General features: G+C 37.4%; 4 protein-coding genes across 5 annotated transcripts; all 4 read right to left on the bottom strand.

The window, feature by feature from the left end:
* Window positions 1-5,957: 5,957 nt before the first annotated feature.
* LOC111499332 lies at window positions 5,958-6,894 on the bottom strand. Its single transcript, XM_023150940.1, has one exon. The coding sequence runs from the start codon at window positions 6,814-6,816 to the stop codon at window positions 6,205-6,207; it is 612 nt and encodes a 203-aa protein (XP_023006708.1). The 5' UTR covers window positions 6,817-6,894; the 3' UTR covers window positions 5,958-6,204.
* Window positions 6,895-8,048: 1,154 nt separating this feature from the next.
* On the bottom strand, window positions 8,049-10,008 carry LOC111499246 (homeobox-leucine zipper protein ATHB-13-like). Its single transcript, XM_023150829.1, has 3 exons — window positions 9,537-10,008; window positions 9,047-9,426; window positions 8,049-8,705 (listed from the first exon to the last, which is right to left on the bottom strand). Exons 1-3 carry the CDS (start codon window positions 9,673-9,675, stop codon window positions 8,313-8,315), a joined length of 912 nt encoding a protein of 303 aa, XP_023006597.1. The 5' UTR covers window positions 9,676-10,008; the 3' UTR covers window positions 8,049-8,312.
* Window positions 10,009-15,006: 4,998 nt separating this feature from the next.
* LOC111486072 (binding partner of ACD11 1-like) lies at window positions 15,007-18,700 on the bottom strand. Of its 2 annotated transcripts, XM_023133089.1 has the most exons (5): window positions 18,445-18,700; window positions 18,094-18,169; window positions 16,323-16,433; window positions 15,783-16,214; window positions 15,007-15,358 (listed from the first exon to the last, which is right to left on the bottom strand). In XM_023133089.1, the coding sequence occupies exons 1-4, from the start codon at window positions 18,558-18,560 to the stop codon at window positions 15,786-15,788; spliced, it is 732 nt and encodes a 243-aa protein (XP_022988857.1). In that variant the 5' UTR covers window positions 18,561-18,700; the 3' UTR covers window positions 15,007-15,358; window positions 15,783-15,785. The 2 variants fall into 2 exon arrangements, with proteins under 2 accessions (XP_022988857.1, XP_022988849.1); XM_023133081.1 differs by lacking the exon at window positions 15,007-15,358 and having other exon boundaries at window positions 15,482-16,214.
* A 3,090-nt stretch (window positions 18,701-21,790) lies between these two features.
* On the bottom strand, window positions 21,791-22,471 carry LOC111485123 (transcription factor PRE6-like). The gene is made up of 2 exons (XM_023131859.1): window positions 22,259-22,471; window positions 21,791-22,173 (listed from the first exon to the last, which is right to left on the bottom strand). Exons 1-2 carry the CDS (start codon window positions 22,391-22,393, stop codon window positions 22,021-22,023), a joined length of 288 nt encoding a protein of 95 aa, XP_022987627.1. The 5' UTR covers window positions 22,394-22,471; the 3' UTR covers window positions 21,791-22,020.

Genomic DNA, 22,471 nt, shown 5'->3' on the forward strand with positions numbered 1-22,471 from the left:
TGGAAATCCCACCAACAAAATTATAAAATAAAAGGAAAGAAATATAAACGTCCCCTTCTCCTTTCCTCCGAACCCCATTAATGCTTAATTTAATTTTATTTTTTTCTTTGATTTAAAGTGAAAATAACGTTTGGTCACTTTTAATTTTTTTATGTAGATTTGTTGTTTGGTTGCTTGTTAATATTTACATTTGTTTAAGATATAATAATAATAATAATTAGATAGGGAAGCGCGTTACGGATATGTTTGACAAAATGCACGCCTGGACCCCAATTAATTGTTACACAAACTTAATGTTGAATTTGAAAGGCACCCTAATATATAAAGTTGCATATTTTTGTTTAGGAAAAGATGCATATGTCCAACTAATTAAATTGGTAACGGTTCAAAGCTTTCTTAAATTAGTTTCACTCTAACCCGCGAAAAAAAATAGGTAATACAATCAGGTGGGGTGGAATTAATATATTACTGTCTATTTATAAATATATGTCAATTTTAAAATGCATCTAGATTCTAACGTTGATCAAAATTTGATGATGTGCAACCTCATTGATTCCCCCCACCCCACCACCCACATGTGCATACAACATCACCTTTTCTCTTTATTTAAACACAAATGAAGTATATATACTTTGGTCACATATTGTTATCACTTTTGTCCTACTCCTTTAAAACATGCTTTCAGTACTTGAATTTACACAAAGCTGCATCCATTGAAATACACATTTGAAAACCAATCCTCAAACTGGATCCATGTTCCTTTTCCAACCCATACCAGCTGAGTTTTGGAATCATTTCTTCCCCTTTCTGCTACCCATTCCCAACGCCTACCTCAGTAAACATATTGCCAACATCTTTGTGTCAGTGGATTTCAAATGCTCCTAGATGTGCCACTCTCTAAACCTAGTTATGAGTGAAGTGTATGTAATGGAGTTGGTAGGGTATTATTATTATAGATGGTTCCACTAACAAAATTAATTAAACAAGTAAGAAGCAAAAGAGGATTAGAATTGGAGGAGGAGGAGGCCCAAGTTCCGAAAGAGATTGATGAAGTGATAACATAGATGTGGGGCTTATAATCACTTATGCCTCTTCTTTTTATTTTTTTCCATGGAACCGCTCATTATGCCAACCTCAGCGGCTGCATAATGAATCAACATTTTAACTAATGTTTCCTCTTCCCTTTAGGTGCAAAATAATAATAATAATAATAATAATAATAAAAGGGCTTAAGGGGTTTTCTTTTTCATTTTTTAGGGTCTTGTTTTAAATAAAGGTGAATATTTGGAATGATTAGAAACTAAAATAATTAAGAGAGCAAGGATTTTGGCAATATCAGGGAGATGGGTCTACGTTATATTATGCTTTTTTGTCCTAATATACTCTTATTAGCTGTGATACTCTATGGTTATTGGATTCATGATTTGTCTTATAGGACATCCTGGTTTACTATCAAATTAGTTTTCCATCTTTGGGTCACGGATAATTAAACCACTTTATATTTGGGATTCTTTTCCATCCTTCACGACAAAATTGAATAATTGACTTATTAAAGTTATAAATTTTAAATGTTATTAGTTTGCTTCTCCAGTGGTTCGTGCCTCATATGGTGTGCCTGAGTCAAAGTGGGCTAGCACACGTTAAGGTATGATTAGTTCTACAAATCTATCATAGTAAATTCCTTCTAGTTTGGCGGGTAGAACCAAATATATATATAATTTTTTAAATAAATATTCTTCATGGGATTTGATTTTTTTTTTTTTTTCTTTAATTTGAGCAGCATTGGATTGAAATCTTTTGACAAAATTGGTTTCTTTTTACTTGATGCTTTCTTTCCTTTTGCAAAGGGTTGATTTTTGAATATATGAACACAAAACTTTTAGTTATTTATTTTATTTTTCCTATTTGAAAATATGGTGTTAGGAATCAATTCAAAAGTTATAGGTCATGGAGAAATTAGTTTTACCTATATAGTTAAATTTTCCTCATTTTGTAGTCAAATTATTTTAACCCACTTCCCAACAAAGAACCATTGAGCATCCTACGAGTAGTTATTTATTTATTTATTTATTCTTCTGTTCAATACATCAATCAAATTAACTTCAATCATAAATAGTTACGGCTTTTAACACAATTAATCCTTTAATCACCGATTAGCAGGTTTAATTTTTTGGGTTTATTAGTCATTTTAAGATAGGTATCAAAATAAGAAATCATGTACCGTTTAAATATTTGTGATCTCAAAGTATTTAAATTTGATATAATCTATTCATTTGATCCACATGTTGTTGCAACTGTATATTGAATCATGAAAGAACATCGACGTGGTACTATCACATTGCCTTCGATGCATAAGTTTAAGGAGTTTAGAGAATTAGAGTTAGACTAATGTGAGATTCCATATCGGTGGAGAGAGAAACAAAATACTCCTTAGAAGAGTGTGTAAACCTCTCCTTAACAAACATGTTTGAAAAATTTGAGAGAAAGCCCAGAAGGAAAAAATCCAAAATAGACAATATCGGCTAGTGGTGGGCCTAGGATGTTACAAATGATATCATGGTCAGTTGCCGGAATTGGAGTAGGACAAGACTCTCTGTATTAGATGACAATATCTGCTAGCGGAAGATTTAAACTATTACCCCTAATCTTATTTCTCTTTGGATAAAGATGATATGAGTCTCCCTCTTGTTATAGGGTCAAAACTTATTCTAGGCATTACCAAAACTCATGACATCTAATTAAACCAACCACGAGAACTCTATCGATGTGGCTTATGTGGCTAAGTTTGAGACACAATTCCCAACATCACACCACTGGTGGTTAGTCCTATAGAATTAGAAATAAAGATGGTTTTATAAGTTAATGGCATTTTGAAATGGGGTAGCCGACCTCACAGAGAGAAAGAGACAAAGACAGTCAAACAAAAATGGCACACCACTGCCACTGTATGATCTGCTAAACTTGCTTTCCTTTGTTAGTAGAATACAATGCATTTGCCATAGACCTTGGCATTAACGTGTCTTGCTTTTAGTGCTCAGTGTTAACAATAATAATAATATTTCAATCGACGAGAAGTAGAACAATCCATTGTGTAATATATATTCCATGTGGAGGGTCCCAAATGAGGATTTGGTAATGGCGCTCCCCTAATCATTCTAGTTTTCTGGTGGCTTAATCCACCAGTTCAAAACTTGGTGTGTTAAGGTCTCAAAAGCAGGCTCAAAAGAGGGGGAGCGTTTTACCCTACAAATAAAGCTTCCCCTTTTGCTTCAACATAAACACAAAGACAAAAGCAAACCCAAGAGTACAAAATAACTTTCTACCCCTCTTTTTCCATTTTCTTGTTCATTATCCTTAATCATCTCCCTTTTTATCAATACTAATCTTGCATTGTTCATCTTTGAAATATTAATCTCTTTGTTTTTGGTTTTAATTTCTTGATGGGTTTGGAACAAAATAGAACTTAGGCGGATCCCATGTTAAAAAACCAAAGGGCCCACGTGTGGAACAGAAATCAGAGTTTTGTGCAATGATAATTTGATGCCTAGCCATTGAGCTTTTATTGTGTATGTTGGGGTTGTGTGTTGCTTGGGGATTCCAACAACGTGGGCACCCCATTTCCTGGATATTGGAGCCACCTTTTTAAGCTCATTCATATATTTTTCTTACACTTCACGCTCTTGCTAAAGAGAAAAGTTCCGGGAATCCTATGCCCTTTTTTGCCATTTCTAATACTCTTACCCACTTTCGTTTCACTGTTCAACAAAATTTAAAAAAAAAAAAAAAAAAGGGAAGATTTCACTGTTTATGTTAAGTCTTGATGTTTGTATATCAGTGTGCAGACAGTTTGTATTCAAATCCCACTACCCCAAAACTGAAGTCTCCACCTACTACACTGAATACTGTTCCCAATAATCAATACAAAATCAAATTCCATTGATGTTTTTGGTTTGTAATCATGTCTTAAACTTGGGGGCACACTGCTCCACCACTGCATAATACTCCCACTTTGGATTAATAACTACAATATCTACAAAGATCATTGTATGATCGAACTCCCATATGCAGAGGATTTGGTTTCATTTGGAGGGCTTATGTTAATAAGTGAAGTGGAGGTGAGGGCCAGCCCAGCCCCAGCCATGATGTTGTTGAAGTTTCAAAGAGAAAGAGAGGATGAATTACACTCTGTCAAGTTAGAAAAAATGGGGCAATCTCTTTATCAAAACAGAGCAAACAGAGACACAGAGTGAGCCTCTTTCTCCCATTTCTGGCCTGTGACTTGACACCACCTCCCATCACTTGTTCATCTTTCGTCCCCTCCAAAACCCACTCTTAGGATCATTTATTTACTTAAATTTGTGCCTTTTCTTCTGCAGAAGTCAGATAGACAAATCCTGAAACATGGTCAAAAGTCTGTATTCCCACCAAATTTTGCTTCCTGGGGCTACAAAACTAACCATACAATTTCCCCAAGCAACTAAAGTAACTCACTTTCTTGATTCTTGTTTAGTTTTTCTCCTTTGCTTTAATCTCTCCATTTTAGATAGATAAATGAGCTTTTAGCACTTTTAGTAGATGTGGTAAAACTCATACCTCCAAGCATGTTTATATGATTGAAAGAGGGTTTTGATTGGGCCATATCTTCATCAAACTTAATTCATATCTGTCAAGTGAAATGATTTGGTTTAATTTTGAAGGCCTGAGGAGGGTCCCAAATATGGGTCTCTCCTCTTGAGTCTCAATGGGGTGAAGTTAAAAAGTTGGCAATGGATGGCCTCCTCTTTTTCACTACAAACTGCAGACTTGCATGAAATTTAAGCCATTATTACCATTTGAGCAAGATTTTATTACACACTGTCACAGACGTCGCATTCTCGCCTGTCAGTTGTCACCGGCAGTCGTTGCACAAAGTTGTGGGTTAAAATGGGGCAGGACTTTATTATGATGATCACTATTATCAAGCCCCATATCATCTCAATGATTATTAATAGGCCTACCACCACCAAGCTACCCATTTCTTGGCCTACAATTCCCTCCCATCTTCAGTTACCTTGCACACACCCAATTCTTGGGCTCAGATTGGGCTAAGAGATAATGTCCACACCATAACACATTTGGGTCAGATCAGATGCTCCCAGGTTTGTTCCTTAACAATGGCTTCTAGGATTCTATTTCATTTCAGTTCAAAGCAATCTACTTGTGGATGGATTGTGCTCGTATAGTTTTAAAAGTCATTCCAAAAAGGCCTTAAATTTGGAGGAATAAGAGACTGGAAAGTTTTAAGCTTTATAAATTGCACTCTAAAATGGATGAACTCAAACTTTTCTTTGGTTTGAAATTTGAATGGAAGTCCAAATGATGGTTAAAGAGCATAATGATTTGACCTTCAAAATGATAGCCCTGCCACAACCCCAACCAGGTAAGCTGGCCTTCAAAATGATAGCTCTGAGTCATGGACTGTACCAAATCAAAATTTTCAATTCAAATATATATATATATTGTCTTCAACAGTGGAGTAGAGAACATTCTTTGTTCCAATTTTGTTTTTATATTGGTAAATTATTGTGGTGATTTGGTGATTAGATAGATTACTTACCTAATAACAGTGACGCTTACAAACTCCATAGATTTTGAAAGCTTTGAACTGTTATAAGGATTATTAAAGAACCTTATGAACTATTAACAACATATTCAATGGGTTACGTTTACATTTCTTGGATTCAGTTCGATTCGGATTGAAATTCTGAACACTGGTGATGTCCTCCCGTGGTTGTCTAGATTGAAGGATATGGGCGAGAAGATGGGTTGTGTTTCAAGATAATGGCTACTCATTCTGACCCTAACCTCTCCAAGAGCTTCACTTCATCGACGGTTGTTCATTAATTCCTAGATTTCAGGCAGTTGAGTTTAATTTTATCAAGAACAGAGTACATTTCCTTGAATAATTTGAAGGATTATAGAGCAAAACGCACAACATCTCAATCCGCTGCACGAGTTACTCTCAAGAAGTAATCATGAATTGTTTGAAAAATTCAATACAGAACTGTATATGCAATCTAGTTACCCATTCTGATACACATTTTGAAATGATACACTCTCCATCAGAATCCCAAGAAGAAATTGAAAAAATAAAATAAAAAGAGTAAAAGTTAGAATTACGTACATATCTCTCGCAAAGAAACAGAAGAACTGAATCGGTGGTGTCTAAAATCCTTTGGGGCCACTCTCTTTTGGAACAGCCGGTTTATCAGCCATTGAGAGACAGTATTTGGCGATCTCTCTGAACTTGGGGACGCTCCTAAGATCCACTTTGGTGCCGTCCTTGAGAGTGATCACAACGTCACCCCATTCCCCAATGAAACGTGGCACCACCTGAACGTCCTTGATCACCTGGTATGAGAAATCACTTCTGTCCTCACCCGTCAGTCCTGAAATGACCGTGACCCGCAGGTTGGTGAATCTGTACCTGAGGTTAAACGCCCTGGAAACTGCGGCCACAGTCAAGGGCAGCCATAGAAGAGTAAAACCCAGAAGAAGGTTAGCTACAAGGTCGCCATAGTGAGCGCCCCCGTCGAAGAACACGATTTCCTCGGCGGCGTTTTTCGAAGCGGCAGCGGCGGCGCGAGAAGTGTTGGTGGAGGAGGAGGAGGAGACGAGGATGCGTGTGGTGGGTCTGTTGAATTGTGGCGTGATCTTTGAGGGGAAATTGTACAACAGTGGTCGGTGGGTAGAGGAGGAGGAGGAGGAGGAGGAGGAGGAGGAGGAGGAGATGACGGCGGCAGCGGTGGGTGAAAAGATGGAAGTAGAGGCGGCCATTGAGGGGCGTTATCCGAAACTGTAAGGGGAGAAATGAAGCAGAAAAGAGTGGGAAGTGATTGAAGGATGATTTTGAGATCTCTTGGTTTCCATTGGTCGGAGGATGAACAGAGGGAGGGGACCTCAACTTGTGGTCATTGACAGAGTGCTACTACTGGATATTATTTTGGCCACGTGGCTGAATCAAATCTATTTATTTATTTTTGAAGATTCATGAATTTAATAGAAGGAAAAAGCTTTTTATATTTCTTTTAATACTTGGGAGTCTGGCCATCTAACTTAGTGGGCTGAAAGCCCAGTGAAATGATAGGCCCAATTTGGATTGTTACTGGGCCTCCAAACATTTAGCATCCAGGTCCAAGTCCAAGGCTCGAGGCCCTCTAGCAGCATGGAGTGGTGTTATTGGGCACATCTAAGTAGTTGGATTTTCCCTCTTCAATGAACTTGATGCTTGCTTTGAAAAGTATGTTTATACAGTCGTAAGTTATAAGTATTTATTGATATAAGTTCTTTTGAGAAAATGAAAAACAAAGTTACCGTAAAATATTGTCAAAGTAGACAATATCATAATTCTTATCGAATCGATGGAAATAGGCAGCGGAGTGGGTGACAGAGGGGGGTTCACATGAGAGCTCCCACAGACACTGAGAGCTGTAGTTTTCATGAGTTTGATACCCCATTTTGATGTAATTTTCTTTGCTTTCATTTGTCATGATAAAGAAAAACTCGCCCCCCTCCATGCGTCCATTTCACGACAGCGACCATTTCTCCAACTTCTTTTGTTTTCTTTTACCATTCTTCCATCTCCTTGTCTTCTTTTCAACCTTGGGATGTGTGTTTTGATTCCCTTTTCTCTCTCTCTCTCTCTCTCTCTTAAGTGTTATTTTTAGAGGAGACCATAGAGCAGGCAGGCAGGCAGGCAGGCAGGCAGGCAGGCGGGTTGGCTTTTGATGGGTAGAACCATCGTCCACCGTGCCCATGCACACCCAAATCATTGCAACCCAGCTCACTTTATTGACACAGAAAACTAAGCCAATACCCTTTTCATTTTTAATGAGATTACGTCCATGCTCCTGCTCTACCTCCAATCATCAATCTCTCAACATTCATTATACATCTTCATGTTTCTCTTCTTTCACCCAGACATGCTATCCGTACTTATATATATATATATGTGTTCCTTAAACTCAAAAGCCAAAATAAGAACATCTTTCAATAACCGCCACCTGAAAATATATATATGTATTCCATTAATTTATACAATGACAAATAATTTAACACCAAAAAAACACAACCCTTCAAGTTGAGATCGGAAAGAAGAAGATAAATGAAAGATAGAGAGAGGAAAACGCAGGACAGCAACTTCATATTTCTCTGAGAAAAATCCAATTAAATTAAGCATATTAATATTATGACATTATTAATATTTCTTTCCGCTTCCTTTTTTTTTCTTTTTTGATATTATGGGGAGGAGATGAGAGAGATGATGATGATGATCAGTTGAAATGTTGCTGCTCCAACCAAGGCCAGAAGCCAGAGTGATCATCCATTCCACAGAACATATTGGACAAGCTGGTGTTTTCTTCTTTGGGCATTTGATGATGATGGTGGTGGTTGTTGTTATCAAGTTGCTTTGGTGGGTCCGATGATCTTGAGGAGGTTTGAAAGAGCTGAGCCAAAGCTGGAGGCCTCAAGGAAGACGTGGGAAAAAGAGGCCTGTTTGTTGGGTGCTGATGCTGATGCTGATGAGGACTATCGATGGCAGGTGTTCTTGAGATGTCCAATTTAATATTATCAGAGCTGTTTTCACTTCTGTTACTGCAAGATCCCTCTGTTTCTTTGTTCAGGTTGATTGATTCTGTTGGCTCTCTACTTTTTAGTCCCATTATCTGTCCCCCAACAATTCACACTTTCATTCATTCAATCAATTTCCTTCAATATAAATATATATATTTAAAAAAAGGAAAAAAAGAACTCCCATTTGCATTAATATGCACCTTTTGGGACTCATCATTACCATATTTTTGCCTTCAATCTAATGAGTAATCATTCCTTACACTTAGATGCATGGCAAGACAGAGAAATTTATTCATCATGTACTAAAATTAATACCAAAACTAAATTTGACCATTCCAAAAAAGGAAAAAGAAATCTAAGCTTTTTGAATGATCAGAGTTTCAGAAAGGCTCCAAGAAGTTGAAAAGGTAATAGAATGGAAAGAAGTAATTACCTCTGCTTGAAGTTTTTGGTTCTGGGATTTGAGGGCTTCGTTATCTGATTTGATAGCTTCAAATTGTCTCTTGAGAAGATCGTAGTCTTTCTCTAGCTGCTTAGTCTTCCACCGAGCCCTCCTGTTTTGAAACCAAATAGCAATCTGTCTTGGCTGTAGACCAAGGGCTCTAGCCAGCTGCATTTTTCTCTCAGGCTCAAGCTTATTTCCCAGTTCGAAATTTTTCTCTAGTGTTTTCACTTGCTCCATGTTGAGTCTCCTCTTTTTCTCACCTGCCTGTGACCCATCATCAGAAAATTCATCCTCACCGTTATTTCCTTCTTCCACCATTTCCGCCCCTGAAAACGACATGGATCGTTTTCCTAGAAATGATGCAACTCCTGCCAGAATAAAAATGTTTTAAACCCATGTCAAAGATGAAACCTTTTGTTTTTTGTAAAGCAGAATAAAAAAAGACGGTATCTTTTTAACAGAGATGATTGAGAAATACCATGAAAATCTTGGGATGTGCAAGAAGGAAGAATTGGGTTGAGAGATGGAGGAGAAGAGTGGTGATGATGATCATGATCTTCATGGGAAGTTTGTAGCATGAAATTTGCTGGAAAAAACGCCATCCCATTGCTTGTCATGGCGGCCGTAGCTGCGATCTCCACCGTGTGCGGCCAGAATCTTGTCTTTTTAATGGAAGTGGGATTGAATATGAAATGGGGTTTTTTTTTTTCTTTTGTTTTGGAGGGTTCACTTGGAGAAACACACAAAATTTGAAAGGCAACTTGGGTTGTTTCAATTAATGGAGAGAGGAGAGATGGGAGGCATTTATATGAGAAATATTGGGTTGTACACCATATCAGCTGGGCTCGATTACTTCTTCTCTCTATATAGTCTATAGATACGTATAGAGAGAGAGAGAGAGACGTGGGATCTCAGTTCTTCTTAGCTTCGTATTTGTGCTGCAGGATTCTCTTTTTCTTTTTTTGCTTTGGTAAGGCCACGAATACAATCTTACGGAGATGTATAAATCGGGCAGGTTTTAATTACAAATTTTCATCCTGTACGGATATTGAGAGAAAGCTAATAATAATTGAAATATGAACACCAAACAACAGCTGCTGCAGTAACTGAAGCACTCTCTTCCACCAATTTCAGGTATAAATTAAAGAGGGTCACAGAATTGAAGATCCTGATCTAGTTAGTTAACCCAGTTTGACTTGTGTCCTACTTTATTGCCACACCCAGCAGCTCAAGTCAGATTTCCATCATTTTCTTGAATCAAGAGTTAAGAGTTAATGGGTAACTTTTTTGAAATCTTTTTGAAGAGGAGTGGCGATTTCCACGAATCTCAATGAACAATGCATGGCAGACGTATTAAAAAGAAGAAAAATAGTTGTTAAAGCCTTTAAATGAGGGGGGGAATCCAATTTTAGTCTGAATATATAATTTAAAAGAAGCTCAACTCAATCCAAAAGCGTCCACTTTCCTTTTGGTTTAGAAGAAGAATGTAAAGTAAAAAATAATTGGTTTTGGTCTGAAGAAAGAGGTAAGTTAAGAGAGAGGTGGGGTGGGGGCAGGAATCTAAGGGATGGGTCCGGAGAAAGGGTGGGCAGGGGTTGCTACCTAACCCACCAACAGGGTATCGTGCAGCAGGACCAACCTCTTTCCCATCATCAATCTTCCCATTCTTTCTTTCTTTCTTTCTCATGTTTGAAAGGGAGAGAGTTGAGGGTTTACAAATGAAGATGATGGATATGAGAGAAAATAAGAAAGGGGAGTGGAGCAGTGGTGCAGTGGAGCAGTGCATCAGTGCCGAGCAGTGGAGCTGCTATTACGCCTTCCTTCCCCAATCTGATGTCTAATGTTTGTCCATTCCCAATCCATTTCACTACTGCTCTCTCTTTCTCTTCACTCTATCAGTATCACTATCCCCCCACTGCCTTCTTTTGTCCTTTTCTCTCACTTTATCTTCTTTTGTATTATTATTATGTCACACTCTCATCTCCATGCAAATCTCTCTTGCCTTTTACCACTTTTCACCTCTTGCCCACCATACATCTAATACTATTTCTATCATATATCATATAACTTGCATCAGATTACACATAATATCATATTCAACCAGTTATGCAAGACACGTTTATGTACGGTAGCTTAAAAAAGTTCGTGGTTACTATTGATACTAATAAGTTCTATAAAAATATAAAGGTGAGCATATTTATCTTAGAATAATCTCGTGACAAAGGAGAGCTCATTAGAAATTTCTTTTAGAGAACACAAAACATATTGGAAAGAAACTCAACTCGACTCAAACAAATAGTGTATCACATGGGATGTAGAGAGAATGTTGGAGCGTCTGGGTGCTAATATCCATATTTTGAATTGTGGCATAAATCTTGCCAATATAGAGTATTAATTAATATTTTTCGTCCACACATGACATGTGCACTTGAATAGTGGTGTATAAGAATTTCAACGACTCAAAACAATGGAGTGTATTACACATTTGGAGTAGAAACATACCAACCTTACATTCTCTTAAAGGAAATGAGTTTGGTCTAATATCTGTAATCCGTTTAATGAGATCAGGTTGATTGAAATGGGCTCAAGGTTATAAAAAAAAATGACGAAGAAGCAAATTTCGCCATAAGAATCGCCTTATTATTGTGTATGATTGAGAAAAATGAAGGGGGGGCATTGTGATTTTGTGGGGAGAGGGGGAAAGAGAGAATGGATGCATGAGAAAAGGAAGGAAGGCAACACACAAACACAAACACGCACACACAGAGTACAGTAAATGCAAAATTGAATAGCTAATTAAACAGGAAGTTATCGACCCTCAAAACTCAAAGCCCACTTTTTGGGCAATATTTCTTCTTTCTTCTAAGTTGAATTGATTCCATAACGTACATGGAAAGAAACACAGACCACACAGGACCCATGGAAGCAATTTAAAGGCATCATTCATATCATAAACAGCTCAATATTAGAGGGAATTCTGCAGCCACAGATTTCATCTAACTTTTACCCACAGTTGTTTTTCTCTGTCAAATCTTCCATCACATGACTTAACCTCTGATAACACATAAACTTGAATAAATAAATAAAATAAATGAATCAGAGCAGCCACACATGAACACGATCTACCTTGATTTTGGGGATTATATATATATCCACTACTTCATCCTAATATTTGAGAATCTTTTGTCCCCATCAGTGGCTTCCTATAATAAATTTTCAGATAGTCAAAACTGTTGTAAACATGAAAGAAATGGAGGGAGGGGGGATCCCATCAAAATGAAGGCTTGAGAGGTAAGCAAATAGGGGACGTGGTGATGTCGTTTGAATTGGTGAGGATGAGACTGAAAAGAGGTCCCATTGAGAAAGGGGAAGAAAAAGGAAAGGAAAGGAAAATAGTGAGTTTGAAAAAAGAGATTGGGCAGAGACAAAGGATTCTCAGCTGCATCATCACATGCCTTATGAGTTGGAAGCTTTGCAGTGCCCCATTGGAATGGGGTGGATCCATGTTCTTCCCCCACCCCTGTTGCACATTTTTTTTCAAATATTTCAAATAAAATAAAGAATTCATTTTTAATTAATAATCTGAATCTTCTCCTCCACATGTGTTCATGCTTCTGCTGGTGTATTCAGCTGACACTGATTGATCCCATGTGCTTCCTCTCTCTTACGTCACTCCTTTTCTCTCTCTGGTCTTTTTTTTCTAATAAAACTTTTTTAAAATTAAGTTTTCTGAATGCTTTGCTTCCTATAAATATATATTCATTTCCCCTTCCACTCAGGAAGATATGCAGCGATAGGGATTCCCCAACAACTGGTTTAGTTTAGATTACAGTTTCTGCAACAATAATAAAAAAAAAAAAAAAAATGATTATAATAATGACCAATGGCTAGAATGGCACTCGTAATCTTAGCCATTGGTTTGGTAGGGACAATTTCCTGATTGGTTTCAACAGTGAGTTTGTTTAGGATCCAAAAAGTGTTCTAAAAAGATTTTGCTTTGCAGATTGAAATGAACAATTGTTGTATATTTATATTTGTGCTATACAATACGGAAAAGGGAGGGATAGAAAGTGGCTTTAACCATTGCTACTACCTTATTTATAAGGAAATGAAAATCTTCAAGTTTTTTTTGTGTCCAATTCGTCAAACAAGTGGAGTGGATGCTGTTCTTTCTTTCTTTTCAGTTTGAAGAATGCTCCAAAAAGCTGATTTGTTCATTTTTGCATCTCAATTCATGTCCATCAGGTAAGTCATGGAGATAATTTGGCAGGTTGTTTGATGGTATATAAGCCTGAGCTTCAGTCATTTTAATGTCACTTGGATTAATGGCTTTACCTATTCATATAGCCATGGATGATGATGTGACCTAAATTCTTGTTTGGATTCAAAATCTGTCTTAGAGTACAGAAATAAAATTCCATACATAATTGGTAAGTTTTTCATGTAATTCTTGCATTCTCTCTCTATATATAATTGGTAAGTTTTCCATGTATTTCTTGTATTCTTTCTCTTATCTGTAACAAAAACAATCAATTTGAGAGATCAAATCTGGATTGTGGAGGATGAGATGAGAAATTTTTGATGGATCTAAATACAGCATCACTTTTCACTTTCCCACTGTCCTCCCCTCTCGAAGGGGAAGGTACCTATTTTATTCAAATCCATCCCTTAAAGCAGATGGCAGCTGTTTTCTGGCCATCTGTGAAGAGATGGCTATTCATGCCGTTGGGGCCCTTTGCTTTGACAAAGGATTTGGAATCCTTTACACAAACATAACGTAAGATGTAAGAGAGGAGAGGAAAGGGAAAAAGAGATGGATAAGATTGATACATATATGTGAATATCTTATAATATATTAAAATAAGGTTGACGTGAACCACAAATTTTGTTCTCTATAGTGATGAAGAACGTTATGTCCTTCCTTCAATAACATAAGGGAAGATGAATCAAAGGCTCTAGGCCTCCGGATTCTTTCATCTTTGAGAAAGAGGTCGACAAGCGAGACACATAACACAGCATTCTTTGGGTTTTTTTTTTTTCTTTTTTCCATTTAAGAAGCGGGTTTTAGAAGCTAGGATAACTTTAGGGTTTTGACCTAATTAACCAAATCTGTGGTCTAGAATAGACAAACTGAAGTAGCAAGCTGCAAAAATAGAAATCTATAGATCTAAAGGCATGGTTCATGGTATGAAGTCTGATCTCACTTGATACTGTTGATGGTTTATGGAAGATGAACATAACGGCAAGGCGCAGTGTGGGTAAAAGGAGGAGAAAGCTGCTGTGTTGGTTAAGAAGAGAGGAAAGGGAGGCAGGAGTCTCCTTTGGAGAAACAATGACTTCCCTCCTACGTACTCAGTCAGTTTCAAAGCACTGTTATTTGCTAAGACCCACACCAACAATCGCACACTATGACTGACCCACCATTCAAAGGGGGTCTGTCTCTTAACCCATCACAGCAACAAAAAGGTCCAAATAGTTCCGAAAGGACAATTATTTCAGATACCCCCAAAAACAAGAATTTGTACACTACAATTGCCCCAACATAATTGGTCCTTCTATCATCATTTTCTGTAAAAGTCAGAATATGCAAGCTCCTCCTTCTATTTCCTTTTTTCTTTTGGTGTTTATTTCCTTTTCCAACTCCATAATTCTCAGTTAATAACGTTTTTGACTCGACTAACTCAGGTTGAATATTTCCCGGATGTGCTTTGGTTTGTCAACAGTGTCGGCTGTTTCAATCCGAGTAAAATATCCTACTTTCTATTTTGTTGGATGGGATGCTTTTCAACGTACTACAAAATGGTTGAACCATACAGGGAAGATGCTTTTTAATAAAGAAGGGTCCATGATCATTTCTATTGAAACTATTTATGTACTTGCAGCAGATGATGTGATCGATTCCGACCACGACAATACAGCCACGGTGTGTGGGAATATTGTGCAATGCATGATTCAAATGTTATGGCCGAGACTTGATCGATTAATTAACAGCTTAGATATAACATTCGAGTTTGTCCCTCGTGTTGCCTAAATGCCAAGAATCATATAATACAATTGCATGTTCGATGTCTACTTGATGAAACCACAGTCCACAGTCCACAGCAGAAAATTGAAGAGCATACCGACCTGTAACTTGCAGGGAGCTATTGCCTGCTGGAGCGAGTTGCAAGCCTCGGACAATTACAGCTGGAAGAAACTATCCAAGGCGGCAACATCACGAAATTGCATGCGGGACTTCATTCTTGTTGCGCCCGAATCAAGCAGACATCCATATGGCCTCCCAGTTAGACAATCAACAATCTAAATGAACCAAAGAAAGTTTATCAAATTCGAGCGCAACCCAACTAACAAATTGGTTACGGAGAAGAAGACAAGCTGTAAGCAGCAGGATTGTAAAAGTACAATTTGGGAGACGTTTCCAAGAGTGCTAAAAAAACAGATTTGACTCCAAGGATACTGAATTTACAAACTGACAAACAACTCAATATAGATCATCTCTGATTGGATTTTACCTTATTTGGGGTTAAAATTTAGACTTGTGGGGTCAAATGACTAGTGTGATTGAACTCTATGAAATGTAGAGTTTATACTTATACGTACAGCTTTCAGATGAATGTACGCTCTGATAAAATACCGGTATAAACTTGCAAAATTTTAAGGTAGCAAGTGTTTAACATTTTTTTTTATATAATTTATTTACAATGGAAGAGTAGCACTCTCTAACCCATTAATGCTCAACACCACGACTACCCAAGTCAGCAGCAACTTTGGCTGCTCGATTCAGGGCATCCGACACGAAAAGAGCTCCCCTAGAGAAGTAGCCACTTTGGACCACGGTATCGGCAGCGGCAGCAGCTGTTCTTCCTGTGGCAGATATAGCTGATTTGGTGGTCTGCAATACGTGGTACTTCTCATCCATGGTTTTAACTGCTTCAAAACCCGCACCTATCATGTCAGTTAGACCAATTCTATGACTCAAATCTGCTACCTTAGCTGCTGCGGTTGCTGAGACCTGATGAGATTCATCAAAGGTTTTGGCTTTGGTTAATGCATCTTTGCCCAGCACGTAACCCATGGACAGCATGGTTTTGACTACTTCCTGGGCCATGGTCACTGCGTTACCAGCGCTGGAAATAAACTGACTTCTTTGTGCCGACTATAAGATGGAAAACTCATCAACTAATCAAAGATTGTCAACAGGAAGAAAACATTTGCAAATTGCAACAGGTAGGAAATATTAATGAACATTATTTTTTACACTTACAGCAGTACTGTCTTCTTCATGGTAACCGGAAGGCCTACTCCAGAAACCAAATTCATCATCAAAATGTCCCCACCGTGTTATGCACACTCGTTGATCTACAATTGTTGCACCCTGCAATAATCAGACATTGAACTATTAAAAACTGAAAAGTAGCGACCATTGTCTCCTTGGCGAAAAACTAATGGCATGAAGTGATCAGATGAATAAAGGTATGTTCAACATCATTAAGCACATGACCAGAAATGAACGTTGATTGAAAACCCCAAACCACAAACAGAATAATCAAACCAGAACGTTTGATGCTTACAAACTGAAATGTAGTATCCGTACAGAAAATCCTTCATAAATTGCATCTAAGAGGGTGTTCATCTGATGTTGTTCAGATTGCATTAATAATTCATACCTAAAAACAACGCAAATTTGCAGCAAAAGAGAAGATGGAGAGATAAATGTGTAACAGATTATTCAACAATAACTATTAATAACTATGGATTCAACAACAACAACAACGTTATAATCTCCAACCACAGAGTACTCAACAAAACAGCTACAATGTTGTTGTCACTCTAGTCATAAATTCTACAACAAAAAAACGATGTTATTGCCTATAAACACAGATTCAGCAGCAGCAGCAACAAAAACAATTATGCGATTTTGTCTAATCACAGATCCAGATTTGTCATTTGCCGATGGTTCAGATTTGTCTTCATTTTTATTATTATTTTTCTTTTTTGTATAAGAAGATTCAGATTTGTCATGTGCCTTACATTTAAAAGCCATGTCCGACAATGATAAACAGGTCCACTTTTTTTTCAATAGAATGCTCAGTTATATCCATGCTCATGCTTCTAAGAACATTTCAACGGCATATTCATATTATGGCTTCTTCAAGTTTCTCTCTCTTTCAATTATTTTGATTCTAATAATATATTGTTGTAAGCACGCTCAATAGGTTTTCTTCTCTAACAAAAGACCTTACTGAAGGAAACGAAGGAGCCCTTCACTATCAATAGGAATCCAGTAAAAGAGGGACTCAATCATCTTCAAAGGAAACCGGCTGCTTCATTGAGGAAAGACAGAGAAATCCTTCACCAAAACCAGATGAAATATTCCTTCCTCCAAGGAATCCAGAGCAAATTGAACAGCTTTTTCAATTGATAAAAGAAAAATGCCACTACCATTCTTCTTAGAAACGATCATGGACCCTTCTTTATTAAAAGGCATTTTTCCCTGTATGGTTCAACCATTTTCTAGTTCGTTGAAAAGCATCCCATCCAACAAAATTGCCAAATGAGCCACATCTACACAAGTTAACCACATAATAATGCCTACTAAGGCACTACCGTGTTTCCAGAGTTTTTTTAAAAGAGCGATTCATTTTGGCATTGTAAATTAAACATGCGGTTGACAACAAAAGAATGCAGTTTTCACGATAAAAATATTTCTTGAGCTATACCCATTTTTTTCTAAATAATTTTTAATTTTTACAGCTTTGTGGTTGGAGTGGACTGCAAAAATATGGGTGCAGCCCAGAACCAAAGTATTGCTATTTCACAATTCTATCGATGCCATGCATTAAACCATATTCTTCGGATTCTCGTTATAAAATATGAGAAGTCAGAAACAAAATTAAAAAATATAAAGATCACGTGTCTATATGGTATCAGCGCGCGCGGGAGCATACCCTGTAGCTCCAAATAAAAAGTAACGGAAGAAGAGAATGAAATACTGTATTGTAGGCCAGAAGCATAAATGAAATTGAAATACTCACACTCAGTAAGCAAGCAGTCTCTTGAGAATAAGCATCTTTGAATGTCACATAGGCAGTGCAGGCATCTTCACCAGATCTGTTTTCATAAACCAGAAATCCATACACCAAGCGCTTTCGAAAAAGAGAAAAGACAAAAAAAAAAAAAAATATATATATATATATATAAACTCATACAAAAAGGCCATAAATTTAGGGTGATCACCACTAAACAGCCACTACAAACCTAATCACGTTTAGAAAAATCTATGACATCTTTTAAATACGACTCGTTCACCCAATAAGATGCAAATATAATGAAATTACGGACTCGAGGAAATGAAATTGAATGCTGAATACGGAAGAACTGAATACCTAATAATCTCAACGAGCTCGATTGGGCCACAGAAAGCGAAGAAATCGAGGACATCTTTCTCTTCGGCTTTAGGAGACAAGCCCGTCACTTCGACCGTATAACCACCGGGGCTCATATTCACGCAGCAAACTTGATTCGCCTATTCTTTCGACGAAATATAAAACTTGCAGAGGAGACGAGCAAGTGGAGTTTCAGAGGACGAAATCTCAGAAGAAAAACTAGAGAAAACTCCCGAAGAAAGGAGGCGCCAAAACGCCCACCGCCAAACTGAATAACTTTAGACGACAGTGGGCTGGGTTCGGTTGTGCTTGGATGGGCCGTCCATTCTTCAGATCATATGATGGGCCTGGTTTGATGGGCATTTGGGCCTACCAATATCTGGGCTATATACTCTTTTTAAGTTTATTTCCTAAAATATTTTTTAGTGCTATTCTACCTATCATATTTAAATAATATCTTTTGAAAATTCCCTCCTATCGTTATCATTATCATGCATTATGTATGGCTGTAATTTTTTTTTTATTTTTTTTTTAACCATGGAAAGGAGGACGGGTCTTTTTAAGTGTTCGATGGATTTTATCGCTGCATTGAGCATGTGTGATTGTTTTGCATGAATTAATGTATGATAACTCTAGGTGGTGGATTTTGTGTACTCCACATCGACACAATAGAACCAGAAACAAGTTAAAGACTAGGGTGATAAGGATAGGGTGGCTCGACGCAGATTTAGGTCAGGACGTCTCCAGAAGACCGAACATCATAGAATTGTGAGTGGCGATCAGAGGATAGAAACCTTAGTGCTCACACCAGAAACAAAAAGGGCATGATGACTAAACAAATAAAATAGGGAGAGGAAAGATCCTTAAAAGCCACCTAACCACTTTAAGAGCTTAGTAGATCATCACGACCGAAAATTGATCATGGAAGCCCCTTTAAGCTGCAAGTAGTGTGAACGGTGTCAGCCGGTGTTTCAAAACTTTAATTTATTCTTTGCTGGGTTGTAGCTTTCAAATATATTTGAAACGGATACCATAAATACGGGTCGCATATATTTTATTATACATAATTGCACACTTAAATTAATAAAATTATTATATTTCCTTTGTTTTTCAGACACAACATTTCACATGAATAAAATAGAATGGTTTCTTAAAAGACAAATTTTGATGCAGCCGAAAGTGTGACATATCCAGACCATGCTCTCCAGTACACAATTATGATTAAATATGTTTGAACAAATCATTCATAATTCCCCAGAAAGATGGAATTCTTATCTGTATACCTCTGGTTGGGATGATGAAGTGGATTAGGTTCAGGTTTCCTTTGATTAAGGAATTTGTTTAGCTGTGTTTGCAAAGTTTAGTGGTGAAGGTAGATGCAAACCCAGCACGTTTTAATGGTTGAATATATGGGAGTTTAGTTTCCTTTTATGGGGTTATAAAGTTGGCACCACCATGTGAAATTTGTTTCCTTTTGACTATATCACTGTTCCATCGCCCTTCTTTCATGCTCTATCAAATTTTTGCGCATTAAATGAAGGAAGTGCTATCCATGTTTATCAACCAATGGTTTATCCCATTTAAATCTCCGCCTACAACCAAAAAGAAAAAAAAAATCCTCTTACTTTTTAGACTTTTTTATTTTTAAAACGTGTGTATTTGGGAGAAGTAAAGAATGCTTGGTTTTCCTTTTGTGAATGTTTGATTAATCCACCACACCTAAATGGTGTGAAGTTAGATATTTGCCTTAGAATAAAATATCAAATATAATATATATGGTAAACTATAATTTATTATTAAATATCCTTAACACCCCACCGCAAGCTAAGCGTCGGATTTAAACGAAGGTGAAGCTTGAATCTGAAAAATTCAAAGAGGTTGAGAAACACTTTTCTTGAAGAAGTCAACAACCTGGTTCAGAGGAGGCGTAGAGAAACACTTTCTTGGCCATCGAAAATTGCAGAGGAATCGCCGCTCAGCGGCAATGCTGCCTTGGCTTCGGCGAGAATATGTCTAACCCATGAAGAGGGATTGTCGCTTAGCGATGATGCTGCCTTGGCTCTGGTGAGAATATTTCTAACCCCAAGAAGTAGAAGGGGAAACCTAGAGCAAGGGACAAAGACAATGTTGAAGCCGGAAGAGTCGCCACATTGGGCGAACGAGCCAATTTTGGCGAGAAGGACAGTCGGAAGAGTCGCCTCATCGGGCGAAGAAGCCAATTTTGGCAGGAAGGGCGGCGGCAACTTGGTTGGCGAATAGGCCAGTGCGGCACCCAGATTCCGAAGGTAAATCTCTACAAAAGGTTGATGGGTTTAGGTTAGGGTTTATGTGAAGGATGAAGGTTGATTGGGAAGAAAATGAGAGAGACTATATTGGCCAAGGGGAAAACCAATTTGGTTGGAAAAGGTGAGGTTGTATGTACAGAGTATGACGAAAGGTGATTTGGAGGTCAATAGGGTGGAGCCGAAGAGTAATCAATCGGCTCCGACTACGGCAGCCATGAAGACTGCCCCTGCGGTGTCAAAACCAGCAGGGGTGGTGGAGAAGAAGATTAGAGGATTCAAAAGTCATTGAAAAGAAAGGATCACGGTTGTTAAACCGAAAGGGCTCTGATACCATGTAAATGTTTGATTAATCCACCACACCCAAATGGTGTGAAAGTTATCTTATTTATAATCAAATGAATTATAAGGATATGGAAATAGTAATAAATGAAAATAACAATAAATGGAAAGATACCTATGATAATAAAGCAAATATTACATATTTGTCTTATAATAAAATATCAAATATAATATATATGGTAAACTATAATTTATTACTAAATATCCTTAACACCTTTCCAACTAAAATCAAAATGGAATCTCATACAATTTCATGTCTTGATTGTTTATTATATATATATTATATGTATTTATGTGTTCATGGTTTACTCGTATTATTCAAAACTCGAGAAAGACTTTGGGTTCTACACGTTTAAAACAAAAAGATGGAAGCTAAAAAAAAAGTTTCTTTGAAGTTGGATGTCATTTTTAATAACTATCTACTCAGAAAAGACCAGAAGAATATAAATTATAGATGGGGACGAGTTAAAAAATAAATAAATAAATAAGAGATGGCTTTATTTTTTATTTTTTATTTTTTATTTTTATTTTATTTTATAAGGATGTTGGTTACTCATATATCCAAAATTCTCTCTTTAATTAATTAATCTAATGTGAGACTTGAAGAAAAAAAATCATAATAATAAAGGAATAAAATAAATAAATTTAGAACCCTTTTGATAATTAAATAAATATGATACTATCATCACATGCAAAACCTTATAACATACATTATGGAACAATATAAACTTAACTTAACTTAAATATATGATAATAAAAGTGGAACTCTAGAGAAGGTCATTTTATTATACGACTTTACACATATTTATATTAATTGATTAATTAACTGCATGGTGGGTAAAGATGGAAGGTTTGAAATAGGTGCGTGTAGGGAAATCCACATCTGAGGCTTCGCTGCTGAACACCAAATGGTCTATAGAAGAAGAAACCTGGGATGGAGTTGTGATACTCATTACATAAGTAAGCTTCTAAGTATGGCAGCCTGAGCACTTTCAGGGTCTGTGGACGCCAATAGCTCTGATAATCGCTCGCTCAAGTCATCCACCTCTCTCTCTAAGCTTCTTATGAAGTTGCAAGTCTCTTGTAGAACCTTGGAAGCTGATACCTACATCCCCACACACATTCACACCGTCTAAGTCCACCGCAAGCAGTTATTGTCCTACGTATGATAAAGAGAAAGGAGAGAATACCGTGGAGGAGGAACGTCGATTACGAATCTGAGGGATGAGTTGGTGTAATTTGGAGATCAAATCAGCAATCTGGTGGTCAGAGATGGTGGTAGAAGGAAGAGGGGAGCGTCTAGAACGGGAGGTTCTGGTAGACATTGGGGGGTTTTGTGTGTGTGTTTGAAAAGTGGGGAGATCCAGAGAGGGCCAGAGGGCAGAGGTGAGAGAAAGGCAGAT

Source organism: Cucurbita maxima, unplaced genomic scaffold (assembly GCF_002738345.1).
Source record: "Cucurbita maxima cultivar Rimu unplaced genomic scaffold, Cmax_1.0 Cma_Scf00001, whole genome shotgun sequence".
In the NCBI taxonomy this organism is placed as follows: Eukaryota; Viridiplantae; Streptophyta; class Magnoliopsida; order Cucurbitales; family Cucurbitaceae; genus Cucurbita; species Cucurbita maxima.